This window comes from Podarcis liolepis (assembly GCF_965112155.1).
Source record: "Podarcis liolepis genome assembly, chromosome: 16".
Classification (NCBI taxonomy): Eukaryota; Metazoa; Chordata; class Lepidosauria; order Squamata; family Lacertidae; genus Podarcis; species Podarcis liolepis.
In genome coordinates this window covers 39423385-39442294 of record NC_139567.1, presented here as the reverse complement: position 1 = coordinate 39442294, position 18910 = coordinate 39423385, and the positions used below count along the sequence as shown (strand labels likewise).

The following is an 18910-nucleotide window of genomic DNA, read 5'->3' as shown; positions in this document are numbered from 1 at the left end:
AAAGAGTCTCGGACCAATGGCTTTCTAGTCACAATTTCTGCCCTTTTGCATTTGCTTTTTTAAACTCGGTAGGATTGCTTCACGAAGGGGTGTATTTTCAAGTGATGAATGGAGACTTTATATACATACATGTACTAGATTACAGAGCTAGGAGCTTCAACGTTCTTCGGCGGTTTCAAAGGCATGTCTTTTTAAAATACTAAGTTTACACAGGTAAACTAGATGTTTAGCACCGTAAGCAAAGCATAGCAAATGCTATTCCTTCCCCTTTCCCCTGTCTTTGAAACGGGCTCTCTCTAAAGGCTATAACTTGCTTGTGCTAATTAGATTGGTCGTCATCATTAAGGGAAAAAAATCTGGTTTTGTTTTAATATCTGCAGATGATCTTTTTTTTTTATTGTACAGCTTGCAGGGGTCAATGGATAATGCCAAAAAAAAGAAAAAAGAATAAGCACAACAGGTCTGTCTTTCTTCCTTTCTCTCTCAGCTTCATCATTATTATTTTTTACGTTAAAACAGCCAGAACTCAATTCTTTTTATATATATATTTTTAATGTCTGTCATAATATGTTTTTTAAAAAGCAAAACAAAAAAAAATAACTATGCCTGTCTCACTAGCTTGTCTTAATTTTGGGGTATATGTGTGGTTTGTGGGTTTTTCTTTTAATTGTACCATCTTTTTAACACCGAGGTAGTAAATGAACTTTGAAAGACCTATGTAGCATATAGTGAGCTAGGTTGGAAAGGAAGGAGGGGGAGAGTTCCTATTTACCTCACTTCTTAATGCAGAGATGCAGGCAGTGTCTCTGTGGTTAAGGGTTTTGTCAGGTGTTCTCCTCTATTTTCAGGGGGTTTATAAGTTGCCCAGGGAAAGCAGGAGAGAGAGAAAAAGCCTCTCTAGTGTTTGGAATGAGTTTCATTCATTTCCCCCCCTTTAATTTGTGAGGTTTTTGGGTGGGGGATGGAAAGCAAGTGGGGGCAATCTGTCGTCAAAAGAGAGCATCAACACTTAGCGGTCGGTGGCTTTGGAAGTTACTGAGAGTTCCTCATTTAATAGCAATAGTGTTTGGCTTTTAACCTGGAATATTGCAGGCTGATAGTTTTTGGTTTTTTTAAAAAAATAATAGTGCCTTTTTAAAAGATACTTCCTTCCCTGTGCGTGGTGGGTGGGGTATCTCGTCAACACCCTGCTTGAAACAAAAGGTGTTGATTTTTGGAGCTGTGGCTTTAGCAGCTCTTGTTGTTATTATGGGAATTTCTGGATGCCAGAACCACACATGGTAGGAAGACCTTCCTGGAATATTGTTGCAGGCCCAGAATCAGCCTCCCTGCGTGGTGCTTTCCAGGTGTATTTCTGAACCACAAGTCTCCGTGAGCTGGACAAGTATTCTGAAATAAAAATCCCATTTCCCCACCCACCCACCATGTAAAAAACTTTTTCTATTAGAAGTGTCCCTCAGAATAAAACTTTGCAACTGTAATCCCCATAGATACCCAATGCTGCAGATGTCAGATCTTCAGCAGGCTGGCTTCCCAGTAAGTGGCCATTAAAAGTTGCTTTTGACTGACAGTTTGAGTGTCGAACCGGGGTGGGCTAACATGAGCCCCTCCATGCGCTGTCAGATTAGCAACTTCCTTCAGCCTTCACAAGCCTGATGGGAGTTGGAGTCCAAGACGTTTGGAGAGGCACCAAGTTGGCAGTTGCCAATCTAAAGAGCCACAGTTTAGCTGCTGTAAACCAAACATCAGAATAGATTGGGTGTTGGGAGTCAAAGGCTTTAATCCAATTGCTAAAGTCGCAGCACGTCTGTTGCCATTCTAGATGAAAGTAAAAAAAAGAAAAGCCCAAAGTTGCAAAACACTACCATTAGTACAACCATGCCCATTATATTGCCTCAGAGAGCAAAAACGAATAAATTGGATTGCTGTAACTACTATACAAACCAGCAAAGCTTGCTGACTTAAATAATAATTACGGGCCGCCTTTGGAATTAAAACGAGCCCTTAAACCTTGTTCAAGACAAGGTTTCGAGGGAATTCCTCTCTTGCAAGTACTGGCATAGCCTCATTATCTTCTGTGGGATTACTCCAGTGTAGGCCGAGCTAGAACCTTGATACCTAGAATACTTGCTGCTTAATCGGTGGGGGTGGACACTTGTATTTCAAGATTATAACAAACGGGAGCTTTGAAAAATGGCAACTCCCAAGTGCGGTCCTGAAGCAGTTCAGCCCAGAGTTCTTTCGGTTCATTTTCTCCTGCATGTTCCTCCTTGGTTCTTGCTTGCAAATGATCTTTCAGAGGAAGGAAAAGGCTCCTCCGTGTTGAACCCCTTCCACCAATTTGACATCACTATCTTTTATCAACAGTTGTTGTTCCGGAGCATTTCAACCACCCATTTATTCCGCCTCCCATGCTTTAGGACAGGTACCACCATGGATGGGTTATTGGTTTTGTTAAAAAAATTAGTCTTCTTTCCTCTTCCCCCTCTCCTCGCCCTCAATCCAGTCTAAATCATGTTGGCTGCATTCTGGGATATGCCCAATTAATTAATTGCATTAATTGCGAGTTGCTTTTATTTGTGTGTGTATTTGTGACTGAGGGTTGTTTAGACTTGCCAGGTCTTTCCAAGTTCCCACAACGAAAGGTTTAGTTGAAATGCTCTCTCCCCCCCCCCCTTTCTTTCCCAAGTGAAGACAATGGGAAGTTTTTGCCTCAAATCTTTTAGAAGAATCTAGATTGCTTCTGCCTGTCAGAATAGTCTCTGGGCGGGTTGTTGCTCCCCAATTTCCTTAGCACACAGGGCTTGACTGTGTTGCATATGAGCATGCTTCCACATCTCTGCTATTTGCCATTCTTAGGACCTTGGAAGCAAAGAAAAATGGTACCTTCCTTACTCCCTTTTCCACTGGGAATATGCTAATTTTTAATGAGCGAATGTTAACAGTGGCCCTCAGTTGGTTGTGTAAGTGTAACCAAGGCTGATGTCTGGACGAACCCGGAAGATATTTTCAATTTCTGCTCCTTGAATTTTTAGAAGGTTCTTTTTTAAAAATAAAAATGGAACGAAAACCTTGGGAAATCTGGAATTCTCTTGAGGTTTCTGCTCTTGAGCAGAGACCTTTTGAAGAAAAACCTTTGGGAGTCAGAGGTAAAAAGAACCACATGATAGGTACTAATTTAAAGATTGTGCGCGCACAAAAATCATGGGAACTGTAGTTTCTTAAGCGCCCTGGAACTTGTAGCTCTTTGAGAGGTAGACTACAGTCCCCAGGATTTTTTGGAGAAAGCCACGTGCTTTAAATATATAGCATATACAAAGCCAGATCCTCTAGCCTACTAAAAAGGGGAGACAGAATTGGAAGTGTCTGTGTGGGTTTTTTTTTGGTTTTTTAACAATTTCCTTTGAAATGGGTTTAATTTTCTGTGCCAGGTTCATGTGCAAAGGCTGCCATGTGCCTCTCTTGATTTATGTTGAAGTTTCCCTTCTTTTAAAGCTCCTGCTGATTTTCTGGGGGCTGGGAAGGAGCTGGCATTTTAAAAGCAAGGTGTTGATTTCTGAAAGAGTATTCTATTTTAGTAATAGTGCTCACATTATATACTAGGCCACATTTTTCATGTACAGCACTGTAGGGGCTGTGCATGAGAAAGAGAAGGGAGTTCTCAACTCTGTTTCCCCCCACAATACTAGGTAATAAACTCACTAGAAACAGATTGAGTCTTCCTTTCTCTCCCCAAACAATCACACCGCAAAACAAACCTGACATTTCAATATTATATATCTGCCTCCTCCTTGCCTCTTGAGCAACTTTCTCCACGGGAGTGTACTGCAGCGTTTAAGAAATGGATTATTATTTTGTTGTTATTGTTCCAGAAAGCCCTCAAAACAAAGCCGTTTTAAAAGAATGAATGAGTCTTGGGAGAATCCTCACAGTTTCCATCCTCTTCCAGTTTTTTAAATTTGTGTCTTTCCCCTACCCTTGCAAATTCAGGTTTCATTTTCAAATCAGATTGGAGTGGTTAGGACGAAAGGAATAGCAGAGGCTTTTTTAAATGGACTTGACCACCCAGCCCAATAGTCAAGTTGTCATGGAAGGACACTCCCCTCCCAGCTCCCTTGGTCCACTTCACAACACAACACAGCGAATCTGGCTAACCATTGACTTATCTGTCTCGTGGGATTCTCCAGCCGCTTAACGGCCCAGCAAGTACCATTTGCCTTGCTTGGAAGCAACTGAAGCTGGTCTTGCTTGTAGAGAGGCCAGTTATTTGAGGCTTGGGAAGCTGTCCCTGGCCTATAAGCATCAGACACAATCCACTCAAAAGCTACATGCTCCCAAGTCCCATTGAGATTTAGGTGGGAGAGATTTGTAGACATGTTTTTAAGTCCCATCAGTTTTCTACAAGAACGCTGAATACTTGCTTTAGTCCAGGCATCCCCAACCTTCGGCCCTCCAGATGTTTGAGGCTACAATTCCCATCATCCCTGACCACTGGTCCTGTTAGCTAGGGATCGTGGGAGTTGTAGGCCAAAACATCTGGAGGGCCGAAGGTTGGGGATGCCTGCTTTAGTCTTTCCCGCTGAAATTACAGGGACTTGTGAAATGGGCCGAACCTTCGCCGCCTTCTGTAACCCCATAACACGGTGAGATGCTGCTCTCTGATGCTGGCTTAATGAAGTTGCTGTTGCATTGTTGCTTCTAGCAGTGCAGGAGAAGGAGGTGGGGGAAGAGGGTCTGTTTCTCTCCATCCTTTTAGCCATGTGTCGAGCCTAAAACCAACTTCTGATGATGTTGGCTAAAGTTAACCAATGAACAGCTGGTACTGCTTGATAGCAACAGTTGCTCTTTGGAAATCCATCAATCTAGTTGCCTCGGCAGATGTTTTACGCTATTAATAACTTACATTACGTAATGAGGGCCTTCCTTCTCTCCCTTCCATCCCACCTACCACCTTTAAGAAAGATAACAATATTGATAGAAGGCGGCTTGTTCTTATGGTTGTAAGGAAAGGCAAAACTGCCCAAAAATAGGATTAAAGATGCAGCACACACGCACACCCCAGTGGAGCCACTTGGCCACATGCGTGGTGGAAAACTCATTTCTCCATACAGCTCCTCATTGGATCCACACGGTGCCATTTTGTTCTGGAATCTACCATTTGGTTGGGTTTGGAGGAGCCCGATAATGTTCCTTCACCACCTAACCCTTGCTGGATCAAAGTGCTATTACTGCGATTTGAAATATCTGTCCTCCTTTGGGATTTATTTTTCTTCTTAATTCAGTTGCTTTTTTGTGTCTTTGACACAGGTTTAGCCTGTTGCACATTTTCACCTTTTGGCCTTTTGGGGGGAAATTCCTTTGCTAGGTGTGTTTTTTTGTTGATGATGTTGTGTTGAGAAGGTGGGGAGGGAAGGAAGGAAGAAAAAATTTCCATGTAGCAAGAGAACGCTTGCGCAATTCCTTTTCGGCAGAGCTCTGGCGGTGTTTGCCCACCCTCCCTTCCCCAAACTCAGGTATGTTTTAGGCAGTGAAACCAGCTTCTTCCCTGTCCCGTGAGAAATATATCGCCGTTTGCTTTCCAAGTTCTCATTAGCAAATATTTTCATTGCAATCCTAAGCAACTTATAGCTTGGAGAGGCCTTAGGAAGTTGTTTTTCCAAGTGCATATTTTGTTTTGTTTCAAAAACTCTAAAATAAAAAAATAAAGATGGGGAAAATATATATACTATATAAATATATAGAGATATCTAGAAACTTGGTGTTTGGCACACAGGTTTTTTTCAGTGTTGGATCACTTTTAACTGTCACAGGTACCATACGTGTAACTCTTAAATCTTCCATCTGCTTTCCTTTCTGTGTATATTCCTTTATAGGAAGCTATGTTGCCATGATTTTTTTTAAAATAATAATATTTAAACAGAAAAGAGAGAGATAATTTTTTTAGCGTTAACTCCTTGGAGGTGAACAAACTTTTACATTTCCCCCCCTTGATTATTACCGAGTTCAGTACTAATATATGTGTTGTGGGGTTTTTTTTACTGATTCAGTGGAAGTTAACAAGGGATTAAAAATACATGTATATACATATATATATGTATACATATATCACTGTACATTGGAAACAAAAGCTACTAAAATTGGAGCAAGCACACCTCCTGGCGGCTCTGAATCTGAACCCCTCTTTCCTCTCTCTCTTTTTGTGCCACGGTTATTTATATGAAAGCATCTTGATCACTTTCGGACGCTCATCCTCCTCCACTCTTGTGCCACCCTTTCCCATGTTTCTCCCCCCCCCCTTTTCTTTTTTGTACTCCAACATTCGCACCAAGACTGCAGTGCCCGACTTTTATTCTTTGTAACCATCAAAACCCATACTGAGTATGTTTGTAACCAACATTGTGATAATTCTGTAATTGTATTGCTAAAAAATGGATAATTGACCTAATAAATATAGTGTTCCTGCGTTCGTGCAGGTGTGCTTTGTTCGGGACGCAGAAGGCTTCTGTGCTCTTTTGGAAAAGACAAAACAAAAAAAACGAGCAAGCTTCTGTTTCGGCTATCATTTGGCACACTCTTTGGAAAACTCACTGTGGGGGGGAAAGGGCAGCGTCGGGGGGATATTTTACTTTAGTGTTTTATATCTTCCTCTATATATATATAATATGTAAGGTGTCGTCACGTTCTGCAGCTCATGTGGCCACTGATAGGCAGCCATGCCAACTGCAGCACAGGGAACTGCAGGCCGACCCAGGTAAGCTGTTCCCCCTACAGTGAGGCTTCACACAACAGTTCAGAAAGCCACTCTGTGAAGCGCCACCTCCCTTTAAAGGGGGTTTTGGGGAATGGCAAGCCTTGAGGTGAACTGGGGGCACGGATGAGGGTGGGTGATCACCTGAGCCAAGTGATTTCAGTCTGAATGATTTCAGTCCTCATGTAGGGAATGAATTTTCTTTTGGGGTGGGGACAGTAGTCAGCTGGGGTGAAATAATGCCCAAGGGGGCCCTATTCGTTGTTTTACCACCCTCGGGGTGGTGGGGCATTCCCTGTGGCAAACCCCCAAGCCATAGGACTCCTATGCGCCTGACACCTTCACTATCCCGTTTTTCATCGAGTGCAGGAAAGATGCAACTCTTTATTTCGGTTTTGGACGGTTTAGGATCCACCTTATTTCTGGGGTTGCGAGCTGTTTTTAACAGTTCTTAGCATTGTGCTTTACTTGTTACGGCCCACCCTAAGACTTTGAGGTGAAGGATAGATTAATAATACTAGTAATAATAATTAAGTGGCTGGGACAGAGGTAGAGGCCTCAGTACACAACTGGGAACAGCAACATGGAGCAAAGCTCTTGAGAGAAATTTTGGGAAAGAAAACTGCTACTGAGCCCTTCTGTTTGCCTGACATCACAAACCAGTGACACGAATCGTGCTTCCAGTCTCCCTCATCCTCAAAGGATTTGGCTCTCATTCTGTGTCTCATACACATTTTCTTCCCTTTCTGTCCCTTTGGCAGGTTCTATTATTACTTTGCCCCCCCCCCCCCTCAGTTCAGTACCCTGTGTAGGGGAATGGCCCACACCATCCTAAATCGCCTGTGGGCAGCAGACCACAACTCCTGCCCTCCTTTAACTTTTTGAGCCCATTGTTCTTATCTCCTCTCCAGTGTGATCAGGTACAAAGGAACAGGTCTCTATGTTCTACGCAAGAGTAAATCCACAGAAACTAATCAACACGACCATGACTACCACTGACTATTGTCCATAGTTAGCTGATTGTTAGGAGCCTTAAAAAAAGATAAAGGACCCCTGACAGTTAAGTTCAGTCGTGACTGACTCTGGGGTTGCGGCGCACATCTCACTTTACTGGCCGAGGGAGCCAGCATACAGCTTCCGGGTCATGTGGCCAGCATGACTAAGCCGCTTCTGGCGAACCAGAGCAGCGCACAGAAATGCCGTTTACCTTTCCGCCGGAGTGGTAAGTATTTATCTACTTGCACTTTGACGTGCTTTCGAACTGCTAGGTTGGCAGGAGCTGGGACTGAGCAACGGGAGATCACCCCGTCACAGGGATTCGAACCGCCAACCTTTTTGGTTTGGACCACAGAGCCACCCGCGCTTATCTAGCGCCAAATCTTAATTATGGCCATGTTCACACCACACATTTAAAGCACCACTGCAACACCCTTGGGTTTCTCCAAAGAATTTTGGGAGCTGTGGGTGTTGTTGTTTTTTTGGAATCCCTTTATTCCCCTCACGGAGCTACAGCTGCCAGAGTTCCCTGTGAAGAGACACTTCAAGTACTCTAGAATGATAATTGTAGCTCCAGGAACGGAACCAGGAGTCTCCAAACAACTCTGAGTATCCTTAACAGCACCTCCCAGAATTCATGGGGGGAAGCCATCGACTGTACAAAGTGGTACCACTGTGCTTTAAAATGGATGGTGCAGATGCGGTCTGTGACCACTCCCATGGGGAATCACATAGAACTTTGGTTAACAGTAGAGCCGGCCCCATCGTTAGCTTGGGATTACAAAGGGGGCATCCTGGGCCTACGAAGGATGAAGGCCCTTGCACTATACTTGGGCCTTGTGTGGTACACACCAGGAGGCATGTGGCCACTAGGTGGCACTGCTGCTTCATTATAGTTCAGGATCAAAAGACTACAGTAGTTGCTAAGGAAGTGACTTTCTAGGAAAAGTTAACTTTCTTTTTTTCACCTGGGGAGAGTTTCAAGGGCCCTGTGGAAGGGCTCAGAGAGCTGCATTCTGCCCTCAGGTCTAGGGTTCCCCATCCCACCTTAGAGGATTATAATGTTTAAAATGGTCAGGGGACCCCTGACCATTAGGTCCAGTTGTGACCGACTCTGGGGTTGCGGCGCTCATCTCGCTTTATTGGCCGAGGGAGCCGGCGTTTGTCTGCAGAAAGCTGCTGGGTCATGTGGCCAGCATGACTAAGCCACTTCTGGTGAACCAGAGCAGCGCACGGAAATGCCGTTTACCTTCCCGCCGGAGTGGTGCCTATTTATCTACTTGCACTTTGACGTGCTTTCAAACTGCTAAGTAGGCAGGAGCAGGGACCGAGCAACGGGAGCTCACCCCGTCACGGGGATTCGAACTGCCGACCTTCTGATCGGCAAGTCCTAGGCTCTGTGGTTTAACCCACAGCGCCACCTCCCATGGAGAGAAATATTAAGTGCTAATTTGCTACCACAAACTGGGAAGGGGTTTCCCTTCTGCCCTCTCCTGCTGCAAGAGGTTTGATTTGAATGGTTTTTCATCAAATCCTCACTTTCTTTAAAACCTCACAAAGCCATCACCAAAGCAAGGGAGCTCTGCCTTCCTCAACGTGCCCCAACCCCATGTGTTCTGGACTAAAACTCCCACTGATCCCAGTTTGAATGGCTGTGTTTTGGATTCCAGTTCCCAACAGCCCAACTCAGCAGAGCCATTCCACCTCTCCGCTTCACAGACCTCCCTGCCCACTTATCTTTGACCCTCATGTTGCTCCCAAACCACTGTTGGGAGGCAGATTGAATCATAAACTCCAGGAAAGATGCTCTCGGGAAGCGGGTCTTTATATAAGCTGTTGACATCGAGTCTCTGCAGAGGCCTAACTTAAAAGGCGTCTTGCAGAAAGCTAAACTCTTTCTACAAATTCTCCGTTGGGTACATTGTGTGTGTGTGTTGTCTCCTTGGTAAACGCCGCACATGCTAACGGTCAGTCTTTAAAGGAGTTTCTTCAGCCGCAGGAGAAAGCTTCGCTGCTTCATTGCTGGTAGAGGTAGGTGAGATGGTAGCCATGTACGTGGGGTGACTGATATCGACACCTTCCTTCCTTCTTGCCTTTGAGGGCCTCTTGTGCAGCCTGAAGAGACAGGGTGGAAAAACTCCCTAAGAGAGGAGTGGGGAACCCATTTTCCAATGGATGTTGCTGAAGTATCCAGCAAGGATGCACAACATCCCCGATCGATGGCCCTGCTGGAATCAGGAATCCAACAACATCTAGAAGGCCACAGATCCCCATCCTTCTTGTAAGTGCCCGGTAAAAGAAGCTACCTAATACCGAGACCATTGCTCCATGAGGCTCAGTATTGTCAGCACTGACTGGCAGGGGCTCTCCAGGGTTTTGGATAGACATTCTCAATCCTTCCTGGAGATGCCAGGAATCAACCCTGGGGCCACTTGACCGCAAAAGCCTGTACTCTAGCACTGAGTTACAGCCCTTCAGCAATCCTTCCCTGGCTCTGTTAGGAGAAATTTGCACTGAAATGCAGATAAACATCAGGATTATTCTTTTCAATTCTCAAATTGCTGCAGGGATGTAGAGAACGGAAAACGAGAAATGCAACTGAAAATGACGGATCCATCCATCCCTAGTCAATTGTGAGAATTATGGATTTCATTAGACGTCCCCTGCACACCCCTACCAATTTGAGCACAGTTGATGCTCCTCACTCACCTCTTCTTTGACGTACTTCCCGGAGGCAGGTCAGAGTCTCGCGACAGTGAGCACACCTGTTTTAGTTTCCCCTGCATCTTTGCACCGCCTTGGAGGCCCCAGGTATCACGCAGCTTCATCAGCTTGCCACTGTCGGGCAGAACAACCATGTCGGGACTTTCCAACCGGCAATAAGCTTTCTGGAATGAAATACGAAGACATGCACACTTGAGAGTGTCCCGTTCGGTGGCTTGCGGCTCTTCAAAAATGCAGCGCTGGAACGGAGGACAAGTGTCGTCTTTGAATGCTCAAAAAGAGCTCTTACACGAGCTACTGCTTTCCTCTTCTCCCATTGTATAGCACCCAGATATACATCTCCATTGTTAAATAACGGTGCAGAAATAGTAGAATACAGGACAAAGCTGGAAGCGTTCAGGCATGGCCAACTTCTTTATAAAGTGGCACAACCACTGGGTGCCGCTATGGCTTTCTCAGTGAATCATTATGGAAAAGCTGCAATTTAAATGCAAAGCCTACGAGGCCCTTTGTCGGGTGGATGTTTGCAGCTGTGCAAAGCTCCAGTGAATGCCTCACCCCCACCTCAAATTACCCCCCTCCCCAAAGATTCATGAGGACGTGGTTTTGCACTTTTTACCCACCCCAGAAACGTTCAGCTAAACTTTACAACTGTTGACAGTTCAGCCCTAACTAGGTTAGCAACAGGAATAGGAGAAAAGTTGTAGCTCAGTGGACAGAGCATCTGCTTTGCATGCAGAAGGTCCCCAGCATCTCCAGGCAGGGCTGGGGTAAGCTCTTGCCTGGTAACCCTGGAGAGCTGCTGCCAGTCAGTGTAGACATTACTGAGCTAGGTGGACCGATAGTCTGACTCTGCAACATTCCTGGCTTGACCCAAAGGCTGCCATGCTCACTGCCCCAACAGCTGGCACAAGCAGACTGTCCACTAGGAAAAAACAGATGCTTTGCGCACCATTAAAGTTATTTAAATGCAGCCTGTTATTCAGTAGCCTTCCTGGTTGATTTAGATCCTTGTGATGTCTTTAATTTTCCAGAAGAAAACCTCCTCTGCTAACTCTCCTTTTTCATGGGGCTGGGAAATCACACATTAGCAAGCCCTGAGCAGCACAGAACACCATCGATCATAGCAGGGATTTCAACGAAGCAGTGATGACTCAGACTGTCCCGCTCATCTCCCAGCCTTAATAAAAACTCATAAAAAGATCGAGTTAATATACTGGCAACGCTGGGGCATTTGCCAAGGATCTCTTTGGTGCTATCTGATAGCCCCCACACCTCTGAGAGAGGTGTTATTGAACACGTTGCCTTGCTAGGTCAACCTAAAGGCCCATCTGGGCCCAGTATTCTGCTTCCAACAGAGGCAAGCACTGTAGGATGGCAACAGCCCTTGTCCACAGACCTGTTGCTTGAGACAGACTGCCTCTGAACAGTCCTATTGCCTCTTTATTGCCCCTAAAGGAGCTTAAAATAATAAAAGTGGGTGAGTGTGGGGAGAGAGAGAGAGAGAGATGGTAGGATCCTGCAGGTAATCTGGTTCAACCCCTACTCAATTCAGGATCTGCAATGTAGGGCTCAACTGCAGGAGGCATGGGGGACCTTTGTCCTGCCAGGTGCTGCTGAACTACAATTTCCAGCAGCCTAGCAAGCTTGGCCAGTGATGGCTGTGATACCTAACAACTCCTAGTGCCCTTGGTGAGACTTTGGTTCTTCTTTGGGGGAAGCCACGGCTGTTACAGTGGCATATGAAAACTTTAAATGTGTGGTGCTGATATGGACTCTTGCTTCCTGTCCCCGCCTCTCTCTGGACCACTTCAGCCAGGATAGTTCAGTTGGTTAGAGCGTGGTGCCGATGAGGCCAAGGCTGCAGGTTCGATACCCCTATGGGGCAGCTGCATGCTCCTGCTTTGGGCTAGGTGATCCTCAGGGTCCTTTCCAACTCTATGATTCTATGATCTGCCAAGGCTCTGGCTAGAGAAGAAATCTACTTTCATTGAGAGATTCATATATTTTTTGAGGCAGGTTGGGAAAACAGAGTAATAATATAATAATAATTTATTATTTATACCCCGCCCATCTAGCTGGGTTTCCCCAGCCACTCTGGGCAGCTTCCAACAAAATATTAAAATACAGTGGTCTGTTAAACATTAAAAGCTTCCCTAAACAGGGCTGCCTTCAGATGTCTTCTAAAAGTCTGGTAGTTGTTCTTCTCTGACATCTGGTGGGAGGGCGTTCCACAGGGTGGGTGCCACTACTGAGAAGGCCCTCTGCCTGGTTCCCTGTAACTTGGCTTCTATCAGTGAGGGAACTGCCAGAAGGCCCTCGGCGCTGGACCTCAGCGTCCGGGCAGAACGATGGAGGTGGAGACCCTCCTTCAGGTATACTGGGCTGAGGCTGTTTAGGGCTTTAAAGGTCAGCACCAACACTTTGAATTGTGCTCGGAAACGTACTGGGAGCCAATGTAGATCTTTCAAGACCAGTGTTATGTGGTCTCGGCGGCCGCTCCCAGTCACCAGTCTAGCTGCCACATTCTGGATTAGTTGTCGTTTCTGACTCATCTTCAAAGGTAGCCCCACATAGAGCGCATTGCAGTAGTCCAAGCGGGAGATAACTAGAGCATGCACCACTCTGACGAGACAGTCTGCGGGCAGATACGAGTCTCAGCCTGCGTGCCAGATGGAGCTGGTAAACAGCTGCCCTGGACACAAAATTGACCTGCGCCTCCATGGTAGGCTGGATGTTGCCCTGTTACCCAGCTGCCTATTGCCACCCTCCACTGCTTTCTCTGCCATGTCAAGGGAAGCATCGCTCTTACCAGGAACTTGGCCATTTGGTCGGTCTTGCTGTAGCGGTACAATCTGCACAGCTGCTTCTCGTCGAGGGCTGAGAAGAGGGAGACAAACCTCCAAAGCATCCTAGAGCAGGCGGCAAAGGTGGGAGGAGAGAGGGAACTTAACAGTGGCGTAGCGTGGGTTGTCAGCACCCGGGGCAAGGCAAGTAATTTGCGCCCCCTAACCAGTGGAATTGCGCCCCCTACCCCTGACCCCCAGGTGTTGCGCCCGTTGCGCCCGGGCCCCCCTGCACCCCCCATGCTACGCCACTGGAACTTAAACACGTCACTTTTCCATGGAACGTGGGACAGAGAATGGTGCCAGAAAGCGAGATGGTTGCAAAGAGAGCTAAAGGCTAAAGGCCAGCCTTCAGGCAGGGGACATGCCTCAGGTGCATGCAGAAGACCCCGGATTCAATCTGCAATGGTGTCTCCTGGAAGGGCTGGGAGATACCCCTGTCTGCAACCCCAGAGAGCTGCTGCCAGTCAGTGTAGACAACAGTGAGCTAGATGGACAAACAGTCTGACTCTGTATAAGTCAGCTTTCTGTGTTCATATGGAAAGAGCTGCAGTTCCCAGAGTGGTTTAACAACCTGTCCCTCTTCAAAGGGAACTCTGGGACTTGTAGGCCAGGGAGAGGGCATCTATCAGCACCTTTAGCAAACTACAGCTCCCAGAATTCTTTGGGGGAAGCGATGGCCGCTTAAAGTGGTATCATAGTGCTTTAAAGGTATGGTGTGAACACAGCCTAATAGACATCTCCTCGCAAAGTGTCTAGCTCTGAAATAACACTATAGATTTCTTTAGTTATTTAGTTTACTAAAATATGCATTTTTTGGTCAACGTTTTGCCCTAGCATATGCAATTTTGTACATGTTACATGGCTCGGAAAGCGCGCTGCAAAATTTGGAGAAGTGCAAATTTCAAACAATGGCAGCTTTTGGTTCTTGCAGTGTTCTGGGAAGTATAGATTTATAAAGGTTTGCCTTTAAAAAGTGGCCTTAATCAATTTTCTCCCCCCATCCCTGGTTGCTTGTCTTACAGAAGTATTAAAGAGAGTTGATAGATACAGGAGCCTTTGACCTCCTGGTGGCCCAATTGATTAAACCAAATCAATTATTGAAATCGGCCTTTGATTAGCTACTTTTCATGGGCAATATAGTATGTCTTGACAGACTTCAATGATACTTAACAGCCCTTCCCTGCTTAGCAAGATATTGAACTACTGCCAGTATTGAACCATCTGGGTTTCTGCACTGCCATAGCATTCTGCCATTGTCCTTGTAAATCACCCACTTCTGCCCTTTCACAGCCCTATTTGGAGAGTACTGTAAACAGCTTTAGAAGAAAGAAAGAAAAATTGATTATCTTATTATCTGCTTGCAGAGAGCTGGGCAACTGGAATTCTTTCAACCCTCTTGATCCTTAAGTATTCCGGTAACGGAAAATAAACATTTGCTCTTGGCTCCTATACAGATAACTAAAGAGATTCTTGCTAGAATTTTGCTTTGGACTCTGCCTGACAAACCTGTAAAGCATGCAACTTTTTCTAAGGTGGAGGGGATGACCTGAGACCTAACAGGCTAATTTCATGAATCTTGCACCATTAATGCTATGGAGTTTACATCTGAGCAGATGCCTACAGGATTACCTTGTTAAGTCTTGTATTACTTACCCATGTCCCTGCTTGCTTCCCACCTACACAGCCTGGAACTTTGTAAACAAACAGATTTAAAAGAGCCAAATTTTAATCACTGAGGGCCAATTTTAATCAATGAAGCTGAGAGCTAAAATCTTTTTTTAAAAAAAAAGCTATCATGGTGCTGGTGATTAAATTGTAATGGGTGAGGCAAACATGAAATAAATAATTGCCTCCCTCCTCACAATGAATTATAGCTCTTATTTATTAAATCGTAAAGCGCCCCCCCCCCATCCTTCAGTAGTTCAGAACAACTGAGGATTTGGTCATATGCAAAATAAATTAAAGTATATTTCCATATGACCTCAATAAGTCTGTACTTTAAATACAAAAGATACAGAAGGAAGCAGTTTTGATAGGGGGCAAAAAGCAGGGAAAGTGTCCCCTCCAGTAGCAGAGGGGTACAGTCTGCTTTTTTCTGGGGGCACACAGGGGTACGCATACCCCTAAACATTTTGCGAATCTAAGTTTGGCCTCATTGAGGGGCAGTATTTCAATATGAGTGGGAAAATGGGAGTACCCCTAAACAATTTTTTTTAAAGAAAAAAAGCACTGGGTAAGTTGTTCCTTGAGGAATTGATTCAGGACTAGCAGTAATGCTACCTGCCTTAGGAGTCTGCTGGTATGTTGCAAATAAACGCAGGTTATGGAGGTGCCATGACATTTTTTATTAACTCTATTTCATCACGAAGAAAACAGGCTCTGTACAGAAGCTACTTCCAAGCAAGGGAGGAGCCCTGTCTTTGGTAATATAGTGGTACCTTGGGTTAAGAACTTAATTCGTTCCGGAGGTCCGTTCTTAACCTGAAACTGTTCTTAACCTGAGACACCACTTTAGCTAATGGGACCTCAAGCAACCGCCGCACGATTTCTGTTCTTATCCTGAAGCAAAGTTCTTAACCCGAGGTACTATTTCTGGGTTAGCGGAGTCTGTAACCTGAAGCATCTGTAACCCGAGATACCACTGTAATACAGTATATGCCAGAGGGAACTGTTGCAATATACTCTCAGCCCCTTAAAAGAGTGCTGCTATTCAGAGAAGGGCACCCACAAGTGGATTCTGCCCTTTGGGATGCTGTTGCGCAGACTCATTCCGCGGAAGGCCCCTCTTACTTCTTCCAGTGCTTCAGCTCCCAGGTCTTGCAGTAGTGCTGAAGGAACATGTTGATATGGTCCCCGAGGATGGTCAGGTTCTTCCGGGTGCAACTCAGCCTCTTCTCCTTTGGGAAATCTTTGGGCAAATTCAGCTTCCGCAGGCATTTCTTGAAGGGTCTCAGGAACTCCTTGCACTGGGGAGGGAGAGAGAAGAAAGTGGTGGTGGGGGGACTGTAGCAATAGGCAGATTTGTCAGCTTTAGTTTTTTCCAGGCTTAAGTTCAATTCCCCAATATTCACAATATTGTGGTTTAAAAGCAAACGCACATGAACTTTTGCATTTCGGTATGTAATGCAATTCTGCCTAATACGCAGATTTTTGCAAAGCGATCTTTCCGGTTATAATGCATTTTGTATGTTACTGATTGGTGGGTTGGTTGCGTTTATATCCCAACTTTTTTCTCCAATGTGCTCAAAGCAGTGTATACAGTTCACCTCCTCCTCATTTAATCCTCACAGCAACCCTGTGAGGAAGGTTAAGCTAAGGACAGTGACTGGGGACAGATTGGGGATTCAAACCCTGGTCTCTCAGGTCTTAGTCCGACACTCTGACAATGCCAGTGTACTGGAAGAAGCAAAGATCACCTGTGTCGAAGCAATGATTCTTCAACATCAACTTCGTTGGACTGGTCATGTTGTTTGGATGCCTGATTATCATCTTCCAAAGCAACTACTCTATTCTGAACTTAAAAATGGAAAGTGGTCAAAGTAAGAGATTTAAAGACCCTCTCAAGGCAAATCTAAAAAAACATGTAATATAAACACCAACAACTGGGAAACACTGGCCTGTGAGCGCTCCAGTTGGAGAACAGCCTTTACCAAAGGTGTCATGGGCTTTGAAGACACTCGAACTCAGGACGCAAGAGAGAAATGAGGTAAGAGAAAGGCACGTTTGGCAAACCCACACCATGATCAAATCCCGCCTGGAAACCAATGTCCCCACTGTGGAAGGACGTGTGGATCCAGACTTGGCCTCCACAGTCACTTACGGATTCACTGTTAAAACTGTTTATGGAAGACTGGCTTTATTCACTAATATATGCATGCTTATGCACACTTTACTATTCTATGCATTTTTGTATACTGTACTTTGCCGGGGAACCTCACTGCAAAGTTCAGAGACCTGCAAATTTCAAAGGATAGCTGTTTCACTTTGTGTATTGTTTTGGAAACTGCAGCGTTCTCCTTTATACGTGAACTGAATCTGATTTCTCCTCCATCCCTTGAGAGTGTGTGTATGTATTCTTTGTATTCCAGGAGCAATGCCCAACAGTTTTATGGGCAGAAATGGCTTTCTTTCTCACTATTTTGAAGGTGTCCTGTGTCAGTCCATCTGCGTAGTGGACAAGCGCATCTCCCGACGGCGCGACTCTCGTGAGGGTCTCTCTGTGTGACGTCTCACGGTCTCGGCAGGTTGGAAGCTGGAGCTCAGTCGCCTGCAAACATTTGGACGCACAAGAGGTCACTTTCTTGGGTCCCCGCAGGTAAAAAGTAAGCAAAACTGCAATCTCTAAGCAAAAGGCCGGTCAAGGAAAGAGGCAGAAGAATCAGCTGAGACAATGATAATAGTGTGGACATACAGAGCCAGCTCTATCCTTAGGCAAAATGAGGCAACTGCCTCAGGTGACAGACTTTGGGGGGCGGCAGCAGCCCTCATTGTGAACATAAGAAGAGCCTGGCTGCGGGGTCAGGTCAGAGACCCGTCTAGACCAGCATCCTGTTCTCACAGCCACCCACCAGATGCCGCAGTGGGAAGGCTGAAAGCGGGACCTGATCCCAAGAGCACTTTCTATAAGTAAAGTTCCCAACGATTGGTATTCAGAGGCATACTGCCTTCAACAGTGGAGACAGACCACAGCCATTGCAGCTAGTAGTCATGGACAGCCTTAAAGGTGAAGGGACCATTAGGTCCAGTTGCGGACGACTCTGGGGTTGCAGTGCTTATCTTGTTTTACTGGCCGAGGGAGCCAGCATATAGCTACTGGGTCATGTGGCCAGCATGACTAAGCCACTTCTGGCAAACCAGAGCAGTGCACGGAAATGCCGTCTACCTTCCTGCCAGAGTGGTACCTATTTATCTACTTGCACTGTGTGCTTTCAAACTGCTAGGTTGGCAGGAGCTGGGACTGAGCAACAGGAGCTCACCCCGTCATGGGGATTCGAACTGCCAACCTTCTGATCGGCAAGCTCTGTGGTTTAACCCACAGTGCCACCCGCGTCCCATGGACAGCCTTACCCTCCATGAATTTGTCCAATCCTTTTTTTGAAAGTTTGGAGTTATCGCCAGCTTCTGTGAGAGCCAATTCCATAGGTTAACTATGTGTTGTGTGAATAAGTTTCTCTCCTGAGTCTCCCAATAGCCAGCTTCACTAAATGACCCCAGCAGATCCATATTGTGCATAAGTTTATACGCCTCTGCCATGTCCCTTGCCCCCCCCCCACTTGCCTATTTTGGAAACTGAAAAGTATTGGTAACTTTCCAAATGCATAGTCAAAGGAATGGTTTTCTTCTCAAACAACTACAAAAATGTACCCATTACACAGACCTGACAAACCTTGTTCCTCCACTCTTCTAGGCCTGCCATTCTTCCGGCAGTTGCTTCTCCCATGGCCGAATTCTCCGTTAGCCAAATCCCGCCTCTTCCCTTCTCCTTCTCTGCTCCCTAGGGACTCTCTTTGGGGGCCAAGGGACCCAAAGATGAGCTGGGTGTCGTGGGCCACAGTCCGGCCTGTGTGGGTGTGTTTGAATCTAAGCCGGCGTT

General features: G+C 45.7%; 1 protein-coding gene across 2 annotated transcripts; it reads right to left on the bottom strand.

Moving 5' to 3' along the window:
• Positions 1 to 1117: 1117 nt before the first annotated feature.
• CHCT1 (CHD1 helical C-terminal domain containing 1) lies at positions 1118 to 18910 on the bottom strand. 2 transcript variants are annotated; one of them, XM_083480120.1, is made up of 6 exons: positions 18695 to 18910; positions 17453 to 17584; positions 16108 to 16283; positions 13281 to 13380; positions 10454 to 10632; positions 1118 to 6587 (listed from the first exon to the last, which is right to left on the bottom strand). In XM_083480120.1, exons 1-6 carry the CDS (start codon positions 18755 to 18757, stop codon positions 6560 to 6562), a joined length of 678 nt encoding a protein of 225 aa, XP_083336246.1. In that variant the 5' UTR covers positions 18758 to 18910; the 3' UTR covers positions 1118 to 6559. The 2 variants fall into 2 exon arrangements, with proteins under 2 accessions (XP_083336246.1, XP_083336245.1); XM_083480119.1 differs by lacking the exon at positions 1118 to 6587 and adding an exon at positions 9552 to 9859 and having other exon boundaries at positions 18695 to 18909.

Excerpts from the sequence above, each read along its gene's own strand:
- CHCT1 (XM_083480119.1), bottom strand. The coding sequence starts at position 18,757 with ATGGGAGAAGCAACTGCCGGAAGAATGGCAGGCCTAGAAGAGTGGAGG. Across the intron at positions 13,381-16,107 it reads GAGCTGAAGCACTGGAAGAA|GATGCTTTGGAGGTTTGTCT; the intron begins GTAAGAGGGGCC and ends CGCCTGCTCTAG. Across the intron at positions 10,633-13,280 it reads ACCAAATGGCCAAGTTCCTG|AAAGCTTATTGCCGGTTGGA; the intron begins GTAAGAGCGATG and ends ATTTCATTCCAG.